This window comes from Scyliorhinus canicula, chromosome 13, assembly GCF_902713615.1.
Source record: "Scyliorhinus canicula chromosome 13, sScyCan1.1, whole genome shotgun sequence".
NCBI lineage: Eukaryota > Metazoa > Chordata > Chondrichthyes > Carcharhiniformes > Scyliorhinidae > Scyliorhinus > Scyliorhinus canicula.
In genome coordinates this window covers 34,857,257-34,875,948 of record NC_052158.1, presented here as the reverse complement: position 1 = coordinate 34,875,948, position 18,692 = coordinate 34,857,257, and the positions used below count along the sequence as shown (strand labels likewise).

General features: G+C 49.9%; 1 protein-coding gene across 5 annotated transcripts in view; it reads left to right on the top strand.

The window, feature by feature from the left end:
* Window positions 1–2,206: 2,206 nt before the first annotated feature.
* Window positions 2,207–18,692, top strand: part of LOC119975865 (retinoic acid receptor RXR-alpha-B-like) — a 97,695-nt gene continuing 81,209 nt past the window's right edge. For 2 of the 5 annotated variants that reach the window (XM_038815750.1, XM_038815748.1), the window contains exon 1: window positions 3,329–3,430. Coding sequence is in view for 1 of the 5 variants with exons in the window: in XM_038815747.1 (XP_038671675.1) it covers window positions 3,412–3,430 (19 nt within the window). In the remaining 4 variants the exon portion in view is untranslated. Of the gene's footprint in view, window positions 2,354–3,292; window positions 3,431–18,692 lie in introns of those variants that run through there. The other 3 variants (XM_038815752.1, XM_038815751.1, XM_038815747.1) reach the window with 3 other exon arrangements.

Genomic DNA, 18,692 nt, shown 5'->3' with positions numbered 1-18,692 from the left:
TTAAAACCACTGTTCACTTCTAACCACGTGTCGCGTGAATTGATGGTCTCATCACTTACGAAACATGCCTCCTACATTCTCATCTAAATCGTTAGTGGGCAGCACGGTAGCACAAGTGGATAGCACAATTGCTTCACAGCTCCAGGGTCCCAGGTTCGATTCCGGCTTGGGTCACTGTCTGTGTGGAGTCTGCACATCCTCCCCGTGTATGTGTGGGTTTCCTCCGGGTGCTCCGGTTTCCTCCCACAGTCCAAAGATGTACAGGTTAGGTGGATTGGCCATGCTAAATTGCCCTTAGAGTCCAAAATTGCCCTTAGTGTTGGGTGGGGTTACTGGGTTATGGGGATAGGGTGGAGGTGTTGACCTTGGGTAGGGTGCTCTTTCCAAGAGCCGGTGCAGACTCGATGGGCCGAATCGCCTCCTTCTGCACTGTAAATTCTATTAAACACATAACAGTGGACCCACCACCGATCCCTGAGGCACACAGCTGGTCACAGGCCTCCAGTTCTTCTGAACTCCAGTGGATACAATCCTAATCTCCCCTTCCTGGAATTAGTATACATTCTCTCAACTGTTTCTAACCTTGAACATCCACTTCCTCCACCACTGAAGCTCAGTGTCAGCCGTGTTTTCCATTTAATATTCAACTGCAGAAACTCACCAAGGCTCCGTAGGCCGCCCTTAAACACTGCCATATAGAAGGACAAGGACAGCAAATACTTGGGAACACCACCAATTGGAGGGTCCCCTCCCAAGCCCAGCAGGCTAGGAATCCTGTGGTGAATAACTCACTTCCTGACTCCCCAAAGCCTGTCCACTACCGACAAGACATAAGTCAGGACTGTGATGGAATACTCCCCACTTGCCTGGATGAGTGCAGCTCCATCAACACTCAAGAAGCTCAACACCATCCAGGACAAAGCAGTGCCACTTGATTGGCACCCCTTCCACAAACATTCACTCCATCAGGCGCCAACGCACAATAGCAGCCGGGTGTACCATCTACAAGATGCACTGCAGGAACTCACCTTAGGCAGCACCATCCAAAGGCCACCTGAACATTCCACTCCTGGGCAGCACAGTGGAACAATGGTTAGCACTGCTGCCTCACAGCACCAGGGACCTGGGTTTGATTCCGACCTTGGGTGACTGTGTGGAGTTTGTACATTCTTCCCGTGTCTGCATGGGTTCCTCTGGGTGCTTCGGTTTCCTCCCACTGTCCAGGTGGTGAGTTTACCATTCTGAATTGTCCTTTACTGTCCATAGCTGTGTAGGCTTGGTAGGGTTATGGGGTTGCAGGGCAGGGGCCGAAATAGGATGTTCTTTCGGATGCGCCGAATTGCCTTCTGCCCTGTAAGGGTTCTATAGATTCTAAATCACTCATCCTCCTGACTCGGAAATATATCACCGTTCCTTCTCTGTCATTGGGCCAAAATCCTGGAACTCCCTAAGTGCACTGAGGGTGTACCTACACCATATGGACTGCAGCAGTTGAAGATGGTGGCCCACCATCACCTTTCAAGGGCAGCTAGGGATGGAAAATAAATAAATAGAGAAGCACCTCATCACCCAGATGGCAGGGCAGGACAGTGGTTAGCACAATGGCTTCACAGCGCCAGGGTCCCAGGTTCGATTCCGGGCTTGGGTCACTGTCTGTGCGGAGTCTGCACGTTCTCCCTGTGTCTGCGTGGGTTTCCTCCCACAAGCCCTGAAAAACGGGCTGTTAGGTAATTTGGACATTCTGAATTCTCCCTCTGTGGACCCGAATGTGCCGACTCGGGGCTTCGCACAGTAACTTAATTGCAGTGTTAATGTAAGCCGACGTGTGACAATAATGATCATTATTATTATTGGGAATTGCTGTTGGGCACAGGTCAGGTCAGGCCCAACTCACACACCACAAACGGAGTTGGCCCCGCCCACCAAACATGCCCCACCCCATTGGTGAGGTGGTCACGCCCACACACCAAGCCACGCCCACAGACTCGTGCCGCGGCAGCCAGTTCCAAACCACGCCCCTTAACTTCGGACCCCTCCCCCAAACTGCAGGCCGCCCTCCCTCCCTCCAGGCCCCGCCCCGGTCCCCTGACCGCACCTCCACCCGTGACCACGCCCCCACCCCCTGACCTCGCCTCTGCACAGCGGAGGCCCCGCCCATTCTCCGGTTCAGCGAACCGGAGTCCTCGCCGCGCGCCTGCGCGCCCCCAGCCAGTCGGAAGGACGGCCCAGCAGCCGAGCGGGGAGGCGGGGGGGTCTGGCAGGCCGAAGCAGCCGAGGCCGGAGATCGGGGCCTAGTGTCCGTTACAGAGGCCGGGTCAGGGGATCTGGGACAGACTGCCCTGTGCGTTGGCTGGTGAGCGAGGCGGGGTTGGGGGGAGGGTCAGACTGGGACTGAGCACAGGGCGGGAGGGACGGAGTAAATCCCCATCAGCAGGGCCGGGGGAGGGAGGGGGGAGAGATTTGTGTACTGAGAGAGAGAGAGAGAGAGAGATCCCTGAGATAGAGGGAGGGGGAAGAGAAGAGAGGGGGTGAAAAGAAAGGGAAGGAGAAAGAGAGGAGGGGAGTGAAGAAAGGGAAGGAGAGAGAAGGGGGGAGGGGGAAAAGAAGAGTGGAAGACAGTGGCAGAGGGAAAGATATTGAACTTGGGTATAGAAGGAGAGAAAGGGAGTAAGAGAGAAAGATCCTGGACTAGGAGAGAAAAAGGGAAGGTGGGAAGAGAGAGAGAGATAGATCCTAAGGGAGGGAGGGAGTGATCTTGGGGAGGGAGTCCAGAGAGACTGATTCCTCCCTCCCCCCTCCCAACGAGGTGACAGAGGGACCCGGTGGGGAGGAGGGGTCGTGGTGGAAGGAGTGAAGAAGACCTTGCATAAGGGAAAGAGAGAGCATCTCGGGGAGGGAGAGGGACACTGATCTCAAGGGGGACAACATTGACAGCTGGTCTGGGGAGTCAGAGGGAAGACGTGAGGGAGTGAGGGAAGGTGAACCACCCTGGGAGGGAGAGAGAGAAATTGATCGAGGGGGACAGAGAAACAGGCAGAAAGACCAACAGATTCAAAGGGGGAAAAGGCTGACGTCTCACAGGGTTCAGAGGGACAGAGAGGCATTATTGCAATTGCAAGATCCTGAAGTCAATCCGCTCCCTGGAGTGATACACTTGATGGAGGGGTGAATGGGTTGGCAGTGGATCGAGATATTGGAGCCAACACGGAAATAGGTTTGGGGGTGGAAGGGGATTGGCAAGCAAGACTGAGGTAAAGGAGGGGTTGGGTAAGGGGGGGGTGGGAGGGACACCGATGGGCAGAGGGAGCTGGGGCTCGGGGACGATGAGGAGAAAGGGCTCGCTGCCCTTTTAATCTTGAAATCGCTGGCCCGTTGCGCCTGCATGCGGACATTTCTGCAGTTTTGGACAGAATGTGTGAGAACAGCAGAGGTAAGCAGCATGCACACAGGTTCTTGGGGCTGAGGCACTGGGGTAAATGAGTGGGCAGCAACGCGGGGCATTTTGTTTCCAGTCAGGTCACCAGCAAACCATACTGCTGGGTGTATATGTGTGCGTGAGTGTGTTCCACATCTGACAACCCCTTCAGCACTGCAATCACACTGACAGACTGACTAGCCATCGGGATGGGCAGCTGAAAGTGCACACACAATGGTGCATACTGCATGTTGCTCTCTCAATCACCTCCCTGACTCCTTCCACCTTTAACGACCTTCCAAAGTGCTTTACAACTGAAGTACTTTCGGAGCCCGGGTCACTGTTTGGACATGAATTGCGGTGGGCAATATGCGCACCCAAAGCTTGGTGTGCACACAAAGACCACCCAGGTAATCATGCTTTTGTGATAGTGTTTGAGGGACAGGAGCCAGAATGCAAGGTGTTCCAGGGATCTGGGTTCGATTCCTACTCGGTTGACTGTGTGGTATTTGCAAGTTCTCCCCGTGTCTCTGTGAGTTTCCTCCCACAGTCCAAAGATGTGCAGGTTGGGTGGGGTGGCCTTGCTAAATAGAAATATCAGACTTTTGTGTCCCATTGGAAGGACAGGTTTCCTGGGGGAGACGGCAGCTGAGAATTCAAGTAATTCCTTAAACTTTAGCGGGCAGTTGAGGAGAACCTTTTTCCCCAATGGTAGTGAGGATCTGGAACTAACTGCCTGAATGGTGGGTGGAGGGAGTAAGCCGTGCCACATTTTCAAAAGCTGTCAGAGTTGCACTCAATATGCTGTACTTGGATTTCCAGAAGGCATTTGACAAGATGCTGCATCAAAGGCTATTGCGGGAAATAAAAGCCCATGGTGCAGAGGTAACATATTAGCATAGACCGAAGTGACAAAGTTAATTGATGAGGGAAGGGCTGTGGATGTCATATACATGGACTTCAGTAAGGCGTTTGATAAAGTTTCCCATGGCAGGTTGATGGAAAAAGTGAAGTTGTATGGGGTTCAGGGTGTACTAGCTAGATGGATAAAGAACTGGCTGGGCAACAGGAGACAGAGAGTAGTGGTGGAAGGGAGTGTCTCAAAATGGAGAAAGGTGACTAGTGGTGTTTCACAGGGATCCGTGCTCGGACCACTATTGTTTGTGATATACATAAATGATCTGGACGAAGATATAGGTGGTCTGATGAGCAAGTTTACAGATGATACTAAGATTGGTGGAGTTTCAGATAGCGAGGAGGACTGTCAGAGAATACAGCAAAATATAGATAGATTGGAGAGTTGGGCAGAAAATGGCAGATGGAGTTCAATCCAGGCAAATGCGAGGTGATGCATTTTGGAAGATCTAATTCAAGAGCAGATTATATGGTCAATGGAAGAGTCCTGGGGAAAATTGATGTACAGAGAGATCTGGGAGTTCAGGTCCGTTGTACCCTGAAGGTGGCAATGCAGGTCGATAGAGTGGTCAAGAAGGCATACAGCATGCTTGCCTTCACCGGACGGGGTATTGAGTACAAGAGTAGGCAGGTCATGTTACAGTTGTATAGGACTTTGGTTAGGCCACATTTGGAATACTGCGTGCAGTTATGGTCGCCACATTACCAGAAGGATGTGGATGCTTTAGAGAGGGTGCAGAGGAGGTTCACCAGGATGTTGCCAGGTATGGAGGGTGCTAGCTATGAAGAAAGGTTGAGTAGATTAGGATTGTTTTTGTTGGAAAGACGGAGGTTGAGAGGGGACCTGATTGAGGTCTACAAAATTATGAGAGGTATGGACAGGGTGGATAGCAACAAGCTTTTTCCAAGAGTGGGGGTGTCAGTTACAAGGGGTCACAATTTCAAGGTGAGAGGGGAAAAGTTTAAGGGAGATGTGCGTGGAAAGTTTTTTACGTAGAGGATGGTGGGTGCCTGGAACGCTTTGCCAGCGGAGGTTGTAGAGGCGGGCACGATAGCATAATTTAAGATGCATCTTGACAGATATATGAACCGGTGGGGAACAGAGGGAAGTAGATCCTTGGAAAATAGGCAACAGGTTTAGATAAAGGATCTGGATCGGCGCAAGCTAGGAGGGCCGAAGGGCCTGTTCCTGTGCTGTAATTTTCTTTGTTCTATGTTCTTCTTTGAAGAGTGGCTGGCTGAAAGCCGAGAGTATGCATAAATAGATCTTTTTCTGATCGGCAGGATGCGACAAGTGGAGTCCCGCCGGGGTCTGTGCTGGGGCTTCAACTTTTTAAGGTGATCGGGGAATAGATAGAGTAGACAGTCAAAGACGTTTTCCCCGGGTGGAACAAACCATTACAAGGGGACATAAATTTAAGGTGAATGGTGGAAGATATAGGGGGGAATATCAGAGGTAGGTTCTTTACCCAGAGAGTAGTGGGGGCATGGAATGCACAGCCTGTGGAAGTAGTTGAGTCGGAAACATTAGGGACCTTCAAGCGGCTATTGGATAGGTACATGTTATATCTTTTTACAATTTACATCAACGACTTAGACGGGGAGGGAGGGGACAAAGGCCATGACAGCTAGATTTACAGATGACACAGGTCATAATGTATGTTGTGAAGAGGACATAAGAAGGTTGTTGGAAGGCTGAAAGAGTGGGCAAAATCTGAGATGGAGTATAATGTGATAACATTTGAAGATATTCACTGTGGCAGGAAGAAATAAAAAGTGGAGCATTGCCTAAATGGAGAATGACTGCAGAATGTTGAGGTGCAGGGGGATCTAGGTGTTCTAGTGCATGAGTGAATGTTATCTTTTATTGTGAGCAATTGCAAAAGTAAGGAGGTTATGTACCGGGCATTGTTGAGACCACATCTGGATTGTTGAATGTGTACAGTATTGGTCTCTTATTTTAAGGAGGGACTGATAACCAGGAATGGACGGGTTATCTCACGGGGAGAGGTTGCATTTAGTATCCCCTGGAGTTTCGAAGAGTAAGAGGTGACTTCACCAAAACCTTTCAGATCCTGAGGGGTATTGACAGGGTGGATTTGGGGAGGATATTTCCTCTTGTCGGAGAATCAAGAACTCGGGATCGTTGTTTTAAAAAAAACATTTAAGATGTTTTAAGACTGAGGGCAGCACGGTAGCATGGTGGTTAGCATAAATGCTTCACAGCTCCAGGGTCCCAGGTTCGATTCCCGGCTGGGTCACTGTCTGTGCGGAGTCTGCACGTCCTCCCCGTGTGTGCGTGGGTTTCCTCCGGGTGCTCCGGTTTCCTCCCACAGTCCAAAGATGTGCGGGTTAGGTGGATTGGCCATGCTAAATTGCCCGTAGTGTCCTAAAAGGTAAGGTTAAGGGGGGGGGGGGTTGTTGGGTTACGGGTATAGGGTGGATAGGTGGGTTTGAGTGGGGTGATCATTGCTCGGCACAACATCGAGGGCCGAAGGGCCTGTTCTGTGCTGTACTGTTCTATGTTCTATGGAGACAAAGGGAATTTTTTCTCTCTGAGTCTTTGGAACTCTTCCTCAAGACTACAGGGTTTCAATCAAGTCAGCCATGATATTAAGTGGCGGAGCAGGTTCGAGGGGCCAGTTACCGACTCCTGCTCTGAATTCATGTGGTCATTTGTTCTCGTTGAGTGCAGGTAATTCTGCTGGAATTCTCTTGGTAATATATTTATGAATGTAAAGTCGCAATGATGTCAGCAACATATAAGACCGAATGAGAAGGATTGTTTTTCTGAGTCGTGAGTCTCTGCAACTCTCTTCCTCCACTGCCAGCGGAAGCAGATCCTTTGAATATGTTAAAGGCAGAACTAGATAGATTCTTGATTAACAAGAACAAAGAACAAACAAAGAAAGTACAGCACAGGGACAGGCCCTTTGGCCCTCCAAACCTGCGCCGACCATGCTGCCCGTCTAAACTAAAATTTTCTCCGCTTCCGGTGTCCGTATCCCTCTATTCCCATCCTATTCATGTATTTGTCAAGATGCCCATTAAACAAGGGGGGGTGAAAGATTAGGGGGATGAAAGGTTTTCAGGGGATTAGCAGGTATGTGGGGTTGAGACGAAAGGGAAAATGCTGGAAAATCTCAGCAAGTCTGGCAGCATCTGTAGGGAGAGAAAAGAGCTAATGTTTCGAGTCCGATAACTCTTTGTCAAAGCTAGCAGACAGAGAGAGTGGGAAATATTTATACTGTGGAGTAGGAATGAAAGATGAGTCATAGCCACAGAAACCCAGGGAAACAGGGTGCTCATAGCCACAGATACCAAGGAGAAAGAGTGCTAATGGCAGTCCCCAGAGAGGACAAAAGATGTGAAAGGTCAAACAGCAGGGAAACTAACATCAGAGGATGAACTGTAGGTGTGGGGCGAGGGGAAGGAGGAAGCAAAGAGGAGAAAGGTTCAGGAAAGAAAGAAATGGTAAAGACAGTTAAAATGTAAACAAATGGGGCGAGGTGGGGCTGATCATCTGAAGTTGTTGAATTTGTTGTTCAGGCCGGAAGGCTGTAGTGTGCCTAACCGGAAGATGAGATGTTGTTCCTCCAGTTTGCGTTGCGCTTCACTGCAACATAGCAGCAGGCCAAGAACAGACATGTGGGTATGGGAGCAGGGTCTTCTGTTAAAATGGCAAGCAACAGGAAGGTCAGGATCCTGAATGCGCACAGGCCGAAGATGCTCAGCAAAGCGATCACCCAGTCTGCGTTTGGAGACCACATTGGGAGCAGCGAACGCAATAGACCAGATTGAAAGAGGTGCAAGTGAAACGCTGCTTAACCTGGAATGAGTGTTTTGGGCCTGGAATGTTAAGCATGGAAAAGGTAAAGGGGCAGGTGTTACATCTTCTGCGATTGTATGTGAAGGTGCCAGGGGTGATGGGAGAGGTACTGGGTATGGTGGATGAGTGGACTAGATTGTCTCAGAGGGAACGGTCTCTGTGGAATGCTGACAGATGGAGTGAAGGTAAGATGTGTTTGGTGGTGGCATCACGCTGGAGTTGGCGGAAATGGCGGAGGATTATGCTTTGTATACAGAGGATGGTGGGATGAAATGTGAGAACAAGGGGGACTCTATCCTTGTTCTGGGAGGGAGTGGAGGGGGCGAGGGTAGTGGCGCGGGAGTTGGACCGCACGCTGTTGAGGGCCCTGTCCACAACTGTAGGTGGGAAATCACGGTCGAGGAAGAAGGAACACATTTTCGAAGCACCATTTTGGAAAATGGCATCGTCGGAACAAATGCGAAGGAGTTGAGAGAAAGGGATGGAGTCCTTATAGGGTGAGGGTGTGAAGAGCTGTAGTCCAGATAGCTGTGGGAGTCAGTGGGCTTGTAGTGGATATTAGTGGATAGTCTATTGCTGGAAATGGATACAGAAAGTTCAAGGAAGGGAAGGGAAGTGTCTGAGATTGTCCAGGTGAAAGTGATGGAGGGGTGGAAACTGCAAGCGAAGTTGATGAATTTTTCCAGGTCCGGGCGAGAGCACGACTTGGCACCAAAATAGTCATCAATGTATCGGTAAAGGAGTTGTGGCAGGGGGCCCGGATAGGCCTGGAACAAGGAATGTTCCACATGCCCATAAAAGGCAAGCGTAGCTACGACCCATGCGGGTACCCATTGCTACACCTTTGATTTGGAGAAAGTGAGATGAGTTAAAGGAGAAGTTGTTGAGCGATAGAACGAGTTCAGCCAGGTGGAGGAGAGTGGTGGTGGATGGGAATTGTCCGGGTCTCTTTTCGAGAAAGAAGCGGAGCTCTCAGGCCATCCTGGTGTGGGATGGAGGTGTAGAGGGATTGCACATCCATGGTGAATAGAATGCGGTTAGGGGCCCACGTACTGGAAGCTGTCAATATGACGTAGGGCATCAGAGGAATCCCGGATGTAGGTGGGGAGGATGTAGATGGAGTTGAGATAAGAGGAAATACGTTCGGTGGGGCAGGAGCATGTTGACACAATGGGCCTGCTGGGACAGTCCTTTTTGAGGATTTTGGGAAGTGGGTAAAAGCGGGCTGTCCGGGGTTGGGGGACTATGAGGTTGGAAGCCATAGGGGGAAGGCATCCGGAGGAAATAAGGTGACTAACGGTGTTGGAGATAATGGTTTGATGTTCAGTGGTCTGGTCATGGTCCAGGGGGAAGTAAGAGGAAGTATCGGAGAGTTGGCGCTCAGCCTCTGCGAGGTAGAGGTCAGTGCGCCAGACGACAACAGCACCCCCTTTGTCGGCAGGTTTGATGACAAAGTCGGGGTTAGACCTGACAGAGTGAAGAGCAGAAAGTTCAGAAGGAGAGAGGTTGGAATGGGTGAGGGGGGCAGAAAAAGTAAGACGGCCAATGTCCCGTCGACAGTTCTCAATGAAAAGATCAAGGGCAGGTAATTGTCCCGGCGGGGGGTCCACTTGGAGGCAGAATGTTGGAGGCACATGAAAGGATCAGTGGAACGGGGGGAGGATTCTTGCCCAAAGAAGTGGGCACGGAGACTAAGGCGACGAAAGAAGAGTTCAACATCATGTCGAGCCCGGAATTCATTGAGGTGGGGACGTAAGGGTACAAAGCTGGGTCCTTTGCTGAGAACAGCACGCTCAGCCTCAGAAAGCGGAAGGTCAGAGGGTATGGTGAACACGCGGCAAGGGCTGGGATTGGGAGAGATGGGGTACGAGGGATTAGGACTGGTGGAGGGCCTGGGATGGGCAGTGGTGTTGATACTGGGAGAAATGGAATATGAGGGATTGGGACTGGTGGAGGGTCTGGGATGTGGGGTTGAGGTTATACTCCGATCAGCCATGGACTTATCGAATGGCGGAGCAGGCTTGAGGGGCCGAGTGGCCATCTCCTGATACATATATGTTCGAGGTGCCCATGGCCCCCAGGGCTGTGGATCAAGAACTGGGAAATAGGATTGCGCTGGATATGCCTTTCTTTTGGCCAATAGAGACAACACATTGGGCCGAAACCTGTGCTGTGCAATTCAGTAAAGGTCCTGTCTCTCCTCACTTGTCACGTAGTAGTCATGCCTGGTCCTTGCACACAGAGAGTAGTGGCGTGGCTGAGGCTTTCCCCTGAATTGGGCGGGTTAGGGGCATCACTGCACACCGTGTGAACCATCCACTGGTGCTGTAATTTAATTCCCTCCCACAGTCCCCACATTGGCGTGGTTTCTCCACGGTGCGACTGCGCCTGTCCCTGAGGTGAGCAAAGACATGTTACTGAGCTGGCCTTGCTTGAATGTCACGTCCGGGTGCTTTCTAAAGAGGGGGGCTTGGGGAATTGGGCTCCCAATTCTGGGCTGTCTCCCACCTGTAATTCTACCTGCTGTTTCCATACTCAGGAGCGCGCCACTTTTGACTACTCTCGAGCATGCTGAAAATGAGTGTGGTGCGCTGGAGTGTGAGCTCGTAATTTTTGGCCATGATATTTTGCACTGACAGTGCCTAAGCAGCCTGCAATGCGGTGCTGTCCACCTGGGAGTGCAGAAGCAATGTGACGCTGGGGTTATTATTCAGGTTTCAAATTTATTGCACCGAATAATTGACAGAACATAGACTGTCAGTTTAAAAATAAAATAAATCCTTAACCGTTCCAAAACCTTTTGAATAAGTTTGCGACTTGGGGCCAGTCCATTCTCTGTGATGTACAAAATAAGCAGTCGACACCAGATTGAAGATGAAAAAAGCTTCAGAAACTCCAAGATTCCAGTCGTTCAGATCAAAGGATCACTTTCACACATAACAAAATATGCTTTTAATTAGTTTAGCCATTCAGCCTGATCAAGTGCATGGCCAAATTGTGGCAGTCGGGAGGACTTTGCCATCTTCTTGTACCTGACAAGCATATTGATTAGCTCTGGCGTCAAGACTGGCACTTACCAACTTCTTTGCCTCTGCAAGGTTTGTGGATGTCTGGTGTTTCAACGCTCAGCAATAACCTGATACGATGGAAGACCTTGTGACTTGGCTTCCCCCTGCCCAAGGAATTCTGCCAGTTTGACACCTTATCCAGTAACCTCAATGACCCAGGACTGGCTTTTACACTGAATTTACAGCACGGAAGCAGGCTGCTGGGCCCAGCCGGTCCCTGCTGATGTTTGTGCTCCAGCCCTCCGCGTCCCACCTTATCAGAATGCCCCTCTCGTCCTTTCTCCCTTGTGTGTTCACGAGCTTCCCCTGAAAAGCATTTGTGCACTTTGCCCCCCCCCGAAAATATGCCTTGAGGTAGCGTCATCCACATTCTCGCCATTCTCTCGCGAAAGGCTTCCCTGTTGGATTTGAATTGTTTTAATTTACTTTTCCTGCACACCAAATCAAACGGAACCCCATTAAGAAAGTAACTGTCTTGCTGTAAAACCCTGGCCCGGTTTATAAGACGGAAGAAGCCGATTCTGCACGTGAACATTTGCTTGGGCAAGGTGGAATAAGGAAAGTCCAGAAAGGTGTATTTTTTTTTTTTTTTTTTTTTTTATAAATTTAGATTAGCCAATTATTTTTTCCAATTAAGGGGCAATTTAGCATGGCCAATCCACCTACTCTGCACATCTTTGGGTTGTGGGGGCGAAACCCACGCAGACACGGGGAGAACGTGCAAACTCCACACGGACAGTGACCCAGAGCCGGGATCGAACCTGGGACCTCAGCGCCGTGAGGCGGTTGTGCTAACCACTAGGCCACCGTGCTGCCCCCAGAAAGGTGTATTAAAGGCAAATTCTGTTTTAACTAATTTGCTGGAGATCTTTGCAGTAGCAGCGAGGGTCGATCAGGGTGATTTGGATTTGATTTATTGTCACGTGTACCGAGGTACAGAAAAAAGTATTGTTCTGCGTACAGTCCAGACAGAACATTCTGTACATGAAAAAACATAGGACAAGCGATAAATTATGCAAAGACTTTAAAAAAAAGTATTTTATTAAGGTTTTGCAGAACTTGTCATAATAAAACAGTAGTAACCATAATAAAACAACTATTGTGAACATTAACATAGTGCAAAAAGAGAAATATACAATAACAATTAAATAGACATTACCCCCACGCGACCCAGTCTTCCCACACCATTCCAATGAAGCACTCACCCCCTCCCCACCCCCCCATGGATTGCTGCTGCTACTGACATTTTAATTTTCCCCGAGAAAGTCGACGAACGGCTGCCACCTCTGAGAGAACCTAGCGTAGACCCTCTTAAGGCAAACGTTATTTTCTCGAGGCTGAGAAACCCAGCCATGTCAGTAACCCAATTCTCTGCACTCGGGGGGGCTTTGAATCCCTCCACATTAATAAAATCCGTCTCCGGGCTACTAGGGAGGCAAAGGCCAAGGCGTCGGCCTCTTTCACCCACTGAACTCCTGGGTCTTCTGACACTCCAAAGATCGCTATCTACTACCCGTGTGTTAAGCACCTTGGACATTGCACTCGCGAACCCTTGCCAGAAGTCTATGAGCTCCGGGCGTGCCCAAAACATGTGGACATGGTTTGCTGGGCTGCCCTTGCACCTCATACAACTGTCTTCTACCCCAAAAGACTTGCTCATTCTCGCTGCCCGGTGCACCACCTTAAATTGAATAAGACTGAGCCTGGCACATGATGAGGAGGAATTAACCCTGCCCAGGACCTCTGCCCACAGACCCGCTTCCAACTAGTTCCTCCCACTTGCCCTTGAGCTCCTCCACCCGGGTTTCCTCCGCCTCCTGTAGTTCCTGGTAGATATCCGACACCCTCCCCTCCCCTCCCCCACCCAGGTGCCGGAGACCACCCTGTCTTGTATCCTCAGTGGCGGCAGCATCGGAAAGGCCACTACCTGTTTTTCAGGAAGGCTCGTACTTGCAGATGTTTAAAGGCGTTTCCTGGTGGCAGATTAAATTTGTCCTCTAGCGCCTTCAAACTGGGAAAGCTTCCGTCTATGAACAGAACACTATGCAAATACATAGGCATCGGGTGAAGTGTACGGAATGTTGTACTACTCAGGAGAGATGTGTGAAGAGATCAGTTCAGTCCAGAAGGGGGTCAGTCGGGAATCTGGTAAAAGCGGGGAAGAAGCTGTTTTTGAACCTGTCAGTGCGTGTTCTCAGACTTTTGTATCTCCTGCCCGATGGAAGAAGTTGGAAAAGAGAATAACCTGGGTGGGAGGGATCCTTGATTATGCTGCCCGCTTTCCCCAGGCAGCTGGAGGAGTAGGCAGATTCAATGAATGGGAGACGGGTTTGCCTGATGGACTGGGATGTGTTCACAAATATGTGTAGTTTCTTACAGTCTTGGCGCCGAGCGGTTGCCACACCAGGCTGTGATGCAGCCAGATAGGATGTTTCCTAAGGTGCATCTGTAAAATTGGTAAGAGTTACTGTGGGCATGCCGAATTTCCTTAGTTTCCTGAGGAAGTATAGGCGCTGTTGTGCTTTCTTGGTTGTAACGTTGATGTGGGTGGACCAGGACAGATTGTGGGTGATGTGCACATCTTGGAATTTGAAGCTGTCAACCATCTCCACCTCGGCACCATTGATGCAGACAGGAGTGTGCACGATACTTTGCTTCTTGAAGTCTATGACCTGCTCCTTAGTTTTGCTGACATTGTTGTCATTACGCCACACCACTAGGTTCCCTATCTCCCTCCTGTTCCCTGACTCAATGTTGTTTGAGATCCAACCCACTATGGTTGTGTCATCAGCAAACTTGTAGATGGAGTTGGAGCCAAATTTTTCCACGCAGTCGTGTGTGCATAAGTATAGTGGAGGGCTAAGTACGCAGCCTTGCGAGGCCCTGGCATTGAGGACTTTGTGGAGGAGGTGTTGTTGTTTATTCTCACTGATTGTGGTCTATGGGTCAGGAAGGCGAGGATCCAGTTGCAGAGGGAGAAGCCAAGTCCTCGGTTTTGGAGTTTTGATATGAGTGAGCTTGGTTGATGTGGTGTACATGGATGTCTGTACAATGCCTGAAGTCTATTTTTTTCTTTTTTTAAAGCATTTTTCCAATTTAGCCCGGCCAATCTACCTACCCTGCCCATCTTTGGGTTGTGGGGGTGAGACCCACGCAGACCCGGGAGAATGTGCAAACTCCACACGGGACAGTGGACCCGGGACCGGGATCGAACATGGGTCCTCGAGTCAGCAGTGCTACCACTGCGCTACCGTGCTGCCCCTATGGGTCTGAAGTCTAAAAGGCTCGCCAACTAGGCTGGAGCTGGTGGAATGAAGGAAGATAACTTTCTTGGGCCTTGGGGAGATTGGGGCCTCACGGTAGCATGGTGGTTAGCATCAATGCTTCACAGCTCCAGGGTCCTAGGTTCGATTCCCGGCTGGGTCACTGTCTGTGTGGAGTCTGCACGTCCTCCCTGTGGGTTTCCTCCGGGTGCTCCGGTTTCCTCCTACAGTCCAAAGATGTGCGGGTTAGGTGGATTGGCCATGCTAAATTGCCCGTAGTGTAAGGTTAATGGGGGGATTGTTGGGTTACGGGTATACGGGTTATGTGGGTTTAAGTATGTTCTATGTTCTAAGTAGGGTGATCATTGCTCGGCACAACATCGAGGGCTGAAGGGCCTGTTCTGTGCTGTACTGTTCTATAGAACATAGAACAGTACAGCACAGAACAGGCCCTTCAGCCCTCAATGTTGTGCCGAGCAATGATCACCCTACTCAAACCCACGTATCACCCTATACCCGTAACCCAACACCCCCCCCCCCCCCCCCCCCCCCCCCCCCCCCCCCCTTAACCTTACTTTTTAGGACACTACGGGCAATTAGCATGGCCAATCCAGCTAACCCGCACATCTTTGGGCTGTGGGAGGAAACCGGAGCACCCGGAGGAAACCCACGCGCACACGGGGAGGACGTGCAGACTCCGCACAGACAGCGACCCAGCCGGGAACCGAACCCGGGACCCTGGAGCCGCGAAGCATTTATGCCAACCACCATGCCACCGTGCTGAAATCTCTCCAGACCCGGGATCAACCGAGTGAACCTTCTCTGGACTGCCTCCAATGCCAGTATATCTTTCCTTAGAGAAAGGGGACCAAGGGATGGCACGGTGGCGCAGTGGTTGGCACTGCTGCCTCACGGCGTCGAGGTCCCAGGCTCGATCCCGGTCCCAGGTCACTGTCCATGTGGAGTCCGCACATTCGCCCCATGCTTGCATGGATTTCACCCCCACAACCCAAAGTTGTGAAGGGCAGGTTCATTGCTAAATTGCCCCTCAACTGGAAAAAATAATTGGGTACTCTAAATTTAAAAAAAAAATAAGGGGACCAAAACGTTTCAGTTTTCTAGGTGTAGTCTAACTAGTGCCTCGAATCGTTTTTGCAAGAATTCCCTATTTTTATACTCCATTTGTTTTGAAATAAAGGCCAACGTTCCATTTGCCTTCCCAACTACCTGCTGAAATTGCATGCAAGCTTTTTGTGATTTATGCACGAGGACACCAAATCCCTGTGCTGCGGCTTTCTGCAGTCTTTCTCCATTTAAATAATATTCAGCTTCTTTATTCTTCCTACTAAAGTGAATTACGTCACATTGTCCTACATTACTTTCCACTTGCCTAACCTGTCCATATCTCTCTGTAAACTCTTGTCACCCTCACCACTTGCCATAGAATCCCTAGAGTGGAGTTGGCCACATGATCCAGTGAGTCTGCACCAACTCTCTGAAAGAGCCAAACTGAAAATGCTCCTCTTATCCCTCCTCTTTGTCTTCTAACAGTTAGCCAATCCCCTATCCAAGCTAATAAACAACCCCCAACACCATGGGCCCTTATCAAGTAGCCTGTTGTGTGGTATCTTATCAAACACTTTTTCAAAATCCAAGCATATTACATCTACTGGTTCCCCTTCATCCACCTTGCTCGTTAGCAACTCAAAGAATCCTAATAAATTTGTCAGGCATGATTTCCCCTTCATAAAGCCATGCTGATGGCGGCGCAGTCATTAGCACTGCTGCCTCACAGCGCCAAGGTCCCAGGTTCGATCCCAGCTTTGGTCACTGTCCGTGTGGAGTTTGCACATTCTCCCCGTGTTTGCGTGGGTCTCGTCCCCACAACCCAAAGTTGTGCAGGGTAGGTGGATTAGCCACGCTAAATTATCCCTTAATTGGGGAAAAAAATAATTGGATACTCTAAATTTGAAAATAAATAAATAAAACTACGCTGACTCTGCTTGATTATATTATACATTTCCAAATGCTCTGCCAGCACATCCGTTATAATGAACCCTAACATTTTTACAATGACAGAAGTTAAGCTGACTGGCCTATAGTTGCTTGTTTTTGTCTCCCTCCTTTTCGAATGAAAGTGTTACATTGGCAGTTTTCTAATGCTCTATAACGGGGAGAGGGGTGGGAGGGTGTAGGGGCTGGTGGAAACAGTGGAGTGAGGAATGGTTGGTTTTCGGACTGGAGGAGTATATATGATGGGATTTCCTCAGGATTTGGTGTAAAGATCTCCTGGCTTTCTCCGTATTAATGATGGAGACTTTGCTGCAAAGCTCAAATTTCAAAAAGTTCCAGATGAGACAAACTCGGAGGTATTGTAAACTGCGCAGAGGGTAGTGATAGACCTCCAGAGGGCACAGGCTGGGTGGTTCGGTGAGGGCAGGGGACATACACATGCAAAAAAATGTGAAGTGGTCAGATGAGCACAGAGAGGTAACATAAAGTACAGGGTACAATTCTAAAACAGGAACAGAGGAACTTGGTGGTACATGTGGGTCAGATCATTGAAGGTGGCAGGGCAGGTGGAGAAAGTGGTTAGTAAATCCTCTGTGATCCTGTGTTTAGAAATAGAGTAAAATAAACAAGGTAGTTACAAAAGAACCTTTATAAAAACATTTTGGGCTCCATTAGAGTTTTGTGTCCAGCTCCGGGCGCCGCTCTATCGGAGAGTCGCAAAACATGCGGAAAAGATTCAGGAGAATGGTTACGGGGGCTGAGGGACTTTGGTGCTATGGCTAGATTAGTGACGGGCGAGAGGAGATCTGATAGGAGTCACTGAAACCGCATAGAGGTCCAGACGGAGCAGATGGACAAGGAACTGTTCCCATAGGTGGGAGGGTTTGAGAATCAGAAACTCAAATCGAATGAGGATTGGCAAGAGGAGCAATGGCGATACAAGGGGAAACTTTCACTTTTCGTGCAGCCAGTGGTTTGGACCTGGAATGCCGTTGCCCCGAGAGTGTGGCGGAGGCTGATTCCGTCGTGGCATTCAAAGGGGAATTGGAATAGCACCCAAATTGCAAAAGGTTTGCCGGATGTAGGGGGAAAGGGAGTGGAGTGAGACAAGCTAAATTGCTCTTGCAGACGGTGGGCACGGAAACGTTGGGACAACAGGCCTCCATATACACTGATATCCCTGTCCTGTTTCTGTTAGTTTAAGCCTGTCCACCCTTCTCACTATCACCCTCCTAGATCTTTCTGCAAGCGTAGGGACGATGGTGGCGCAGGGGTAATGTCACTGGACTAATAATCCAGAGAGGGTCCAGGCTAATTGCCACAGGTTCAAATCCCACCACGGCAGCTGGTGGAATTTAAATCCAATTGATTAAACCTGGAATGGAAAGCTGGGCTCAGGTAATGGTGACCATGAAACTCTCATCGGTAGTTGTAAAAACCTGACCTGTTTCACTCATGCCCTTTTGGGCAAAGGAAATCTGCCGTTCTCACCTGGTCTGGCCTTCATGTGACTCAAAGAGTTATAGAGTTTTACCGCACATAATGTGGGCAGCACGGTAGCACAAGTGGATAACACTGTGGCTTCACAGCACCAGGGTCCCAGGTTCGATTCCCCGCTGGGTCACTGTCTGTACGGAGTCTGCACGTTCTCCCCGTGTCTGCGTCGGTTTCCTCCGGGTGCTCCGGTTTCCTCCCACAGTTTAAAGACGCGCAGGTTAGGTGGATTGGCCATGCTAAATTGCCCTTAGTGTCCAAAAGGTTAGGAGGGGTGATTGGGTTATGGGGATAGTGTAGAAGTGAGGGCTTAAGTGGGTCGGTGCAGACTTGATGGGCCGAAATGCACATCGCGACTGTGCCGGCCATCAACATCTACCGCAATGCAATTTTCCAACACTTGGCCCGTAGCCTTGCATGCTATGGTGTCTCAAGTGCCCCAGACCCACAGAGATATGGTTTGACTCAATGCCCACTGAAATGGCAAGGAGGTTATAGCACCTCAGTGCAATCAATAAGTCAGGATGGGGATGGATTCTGCCACAGGGATCCGTGCTAGGGTCTCAACCATTTATAATGACTTGCAATGGAAAAGTCCATTGACCTCGGGCGGGATTCTCCATTTGCCGGGTGGTTGCGGGCCGGAGAATCCCGCTCATGGTTTTTGTGAAAGGGAAATCATGTTTGACTAACTT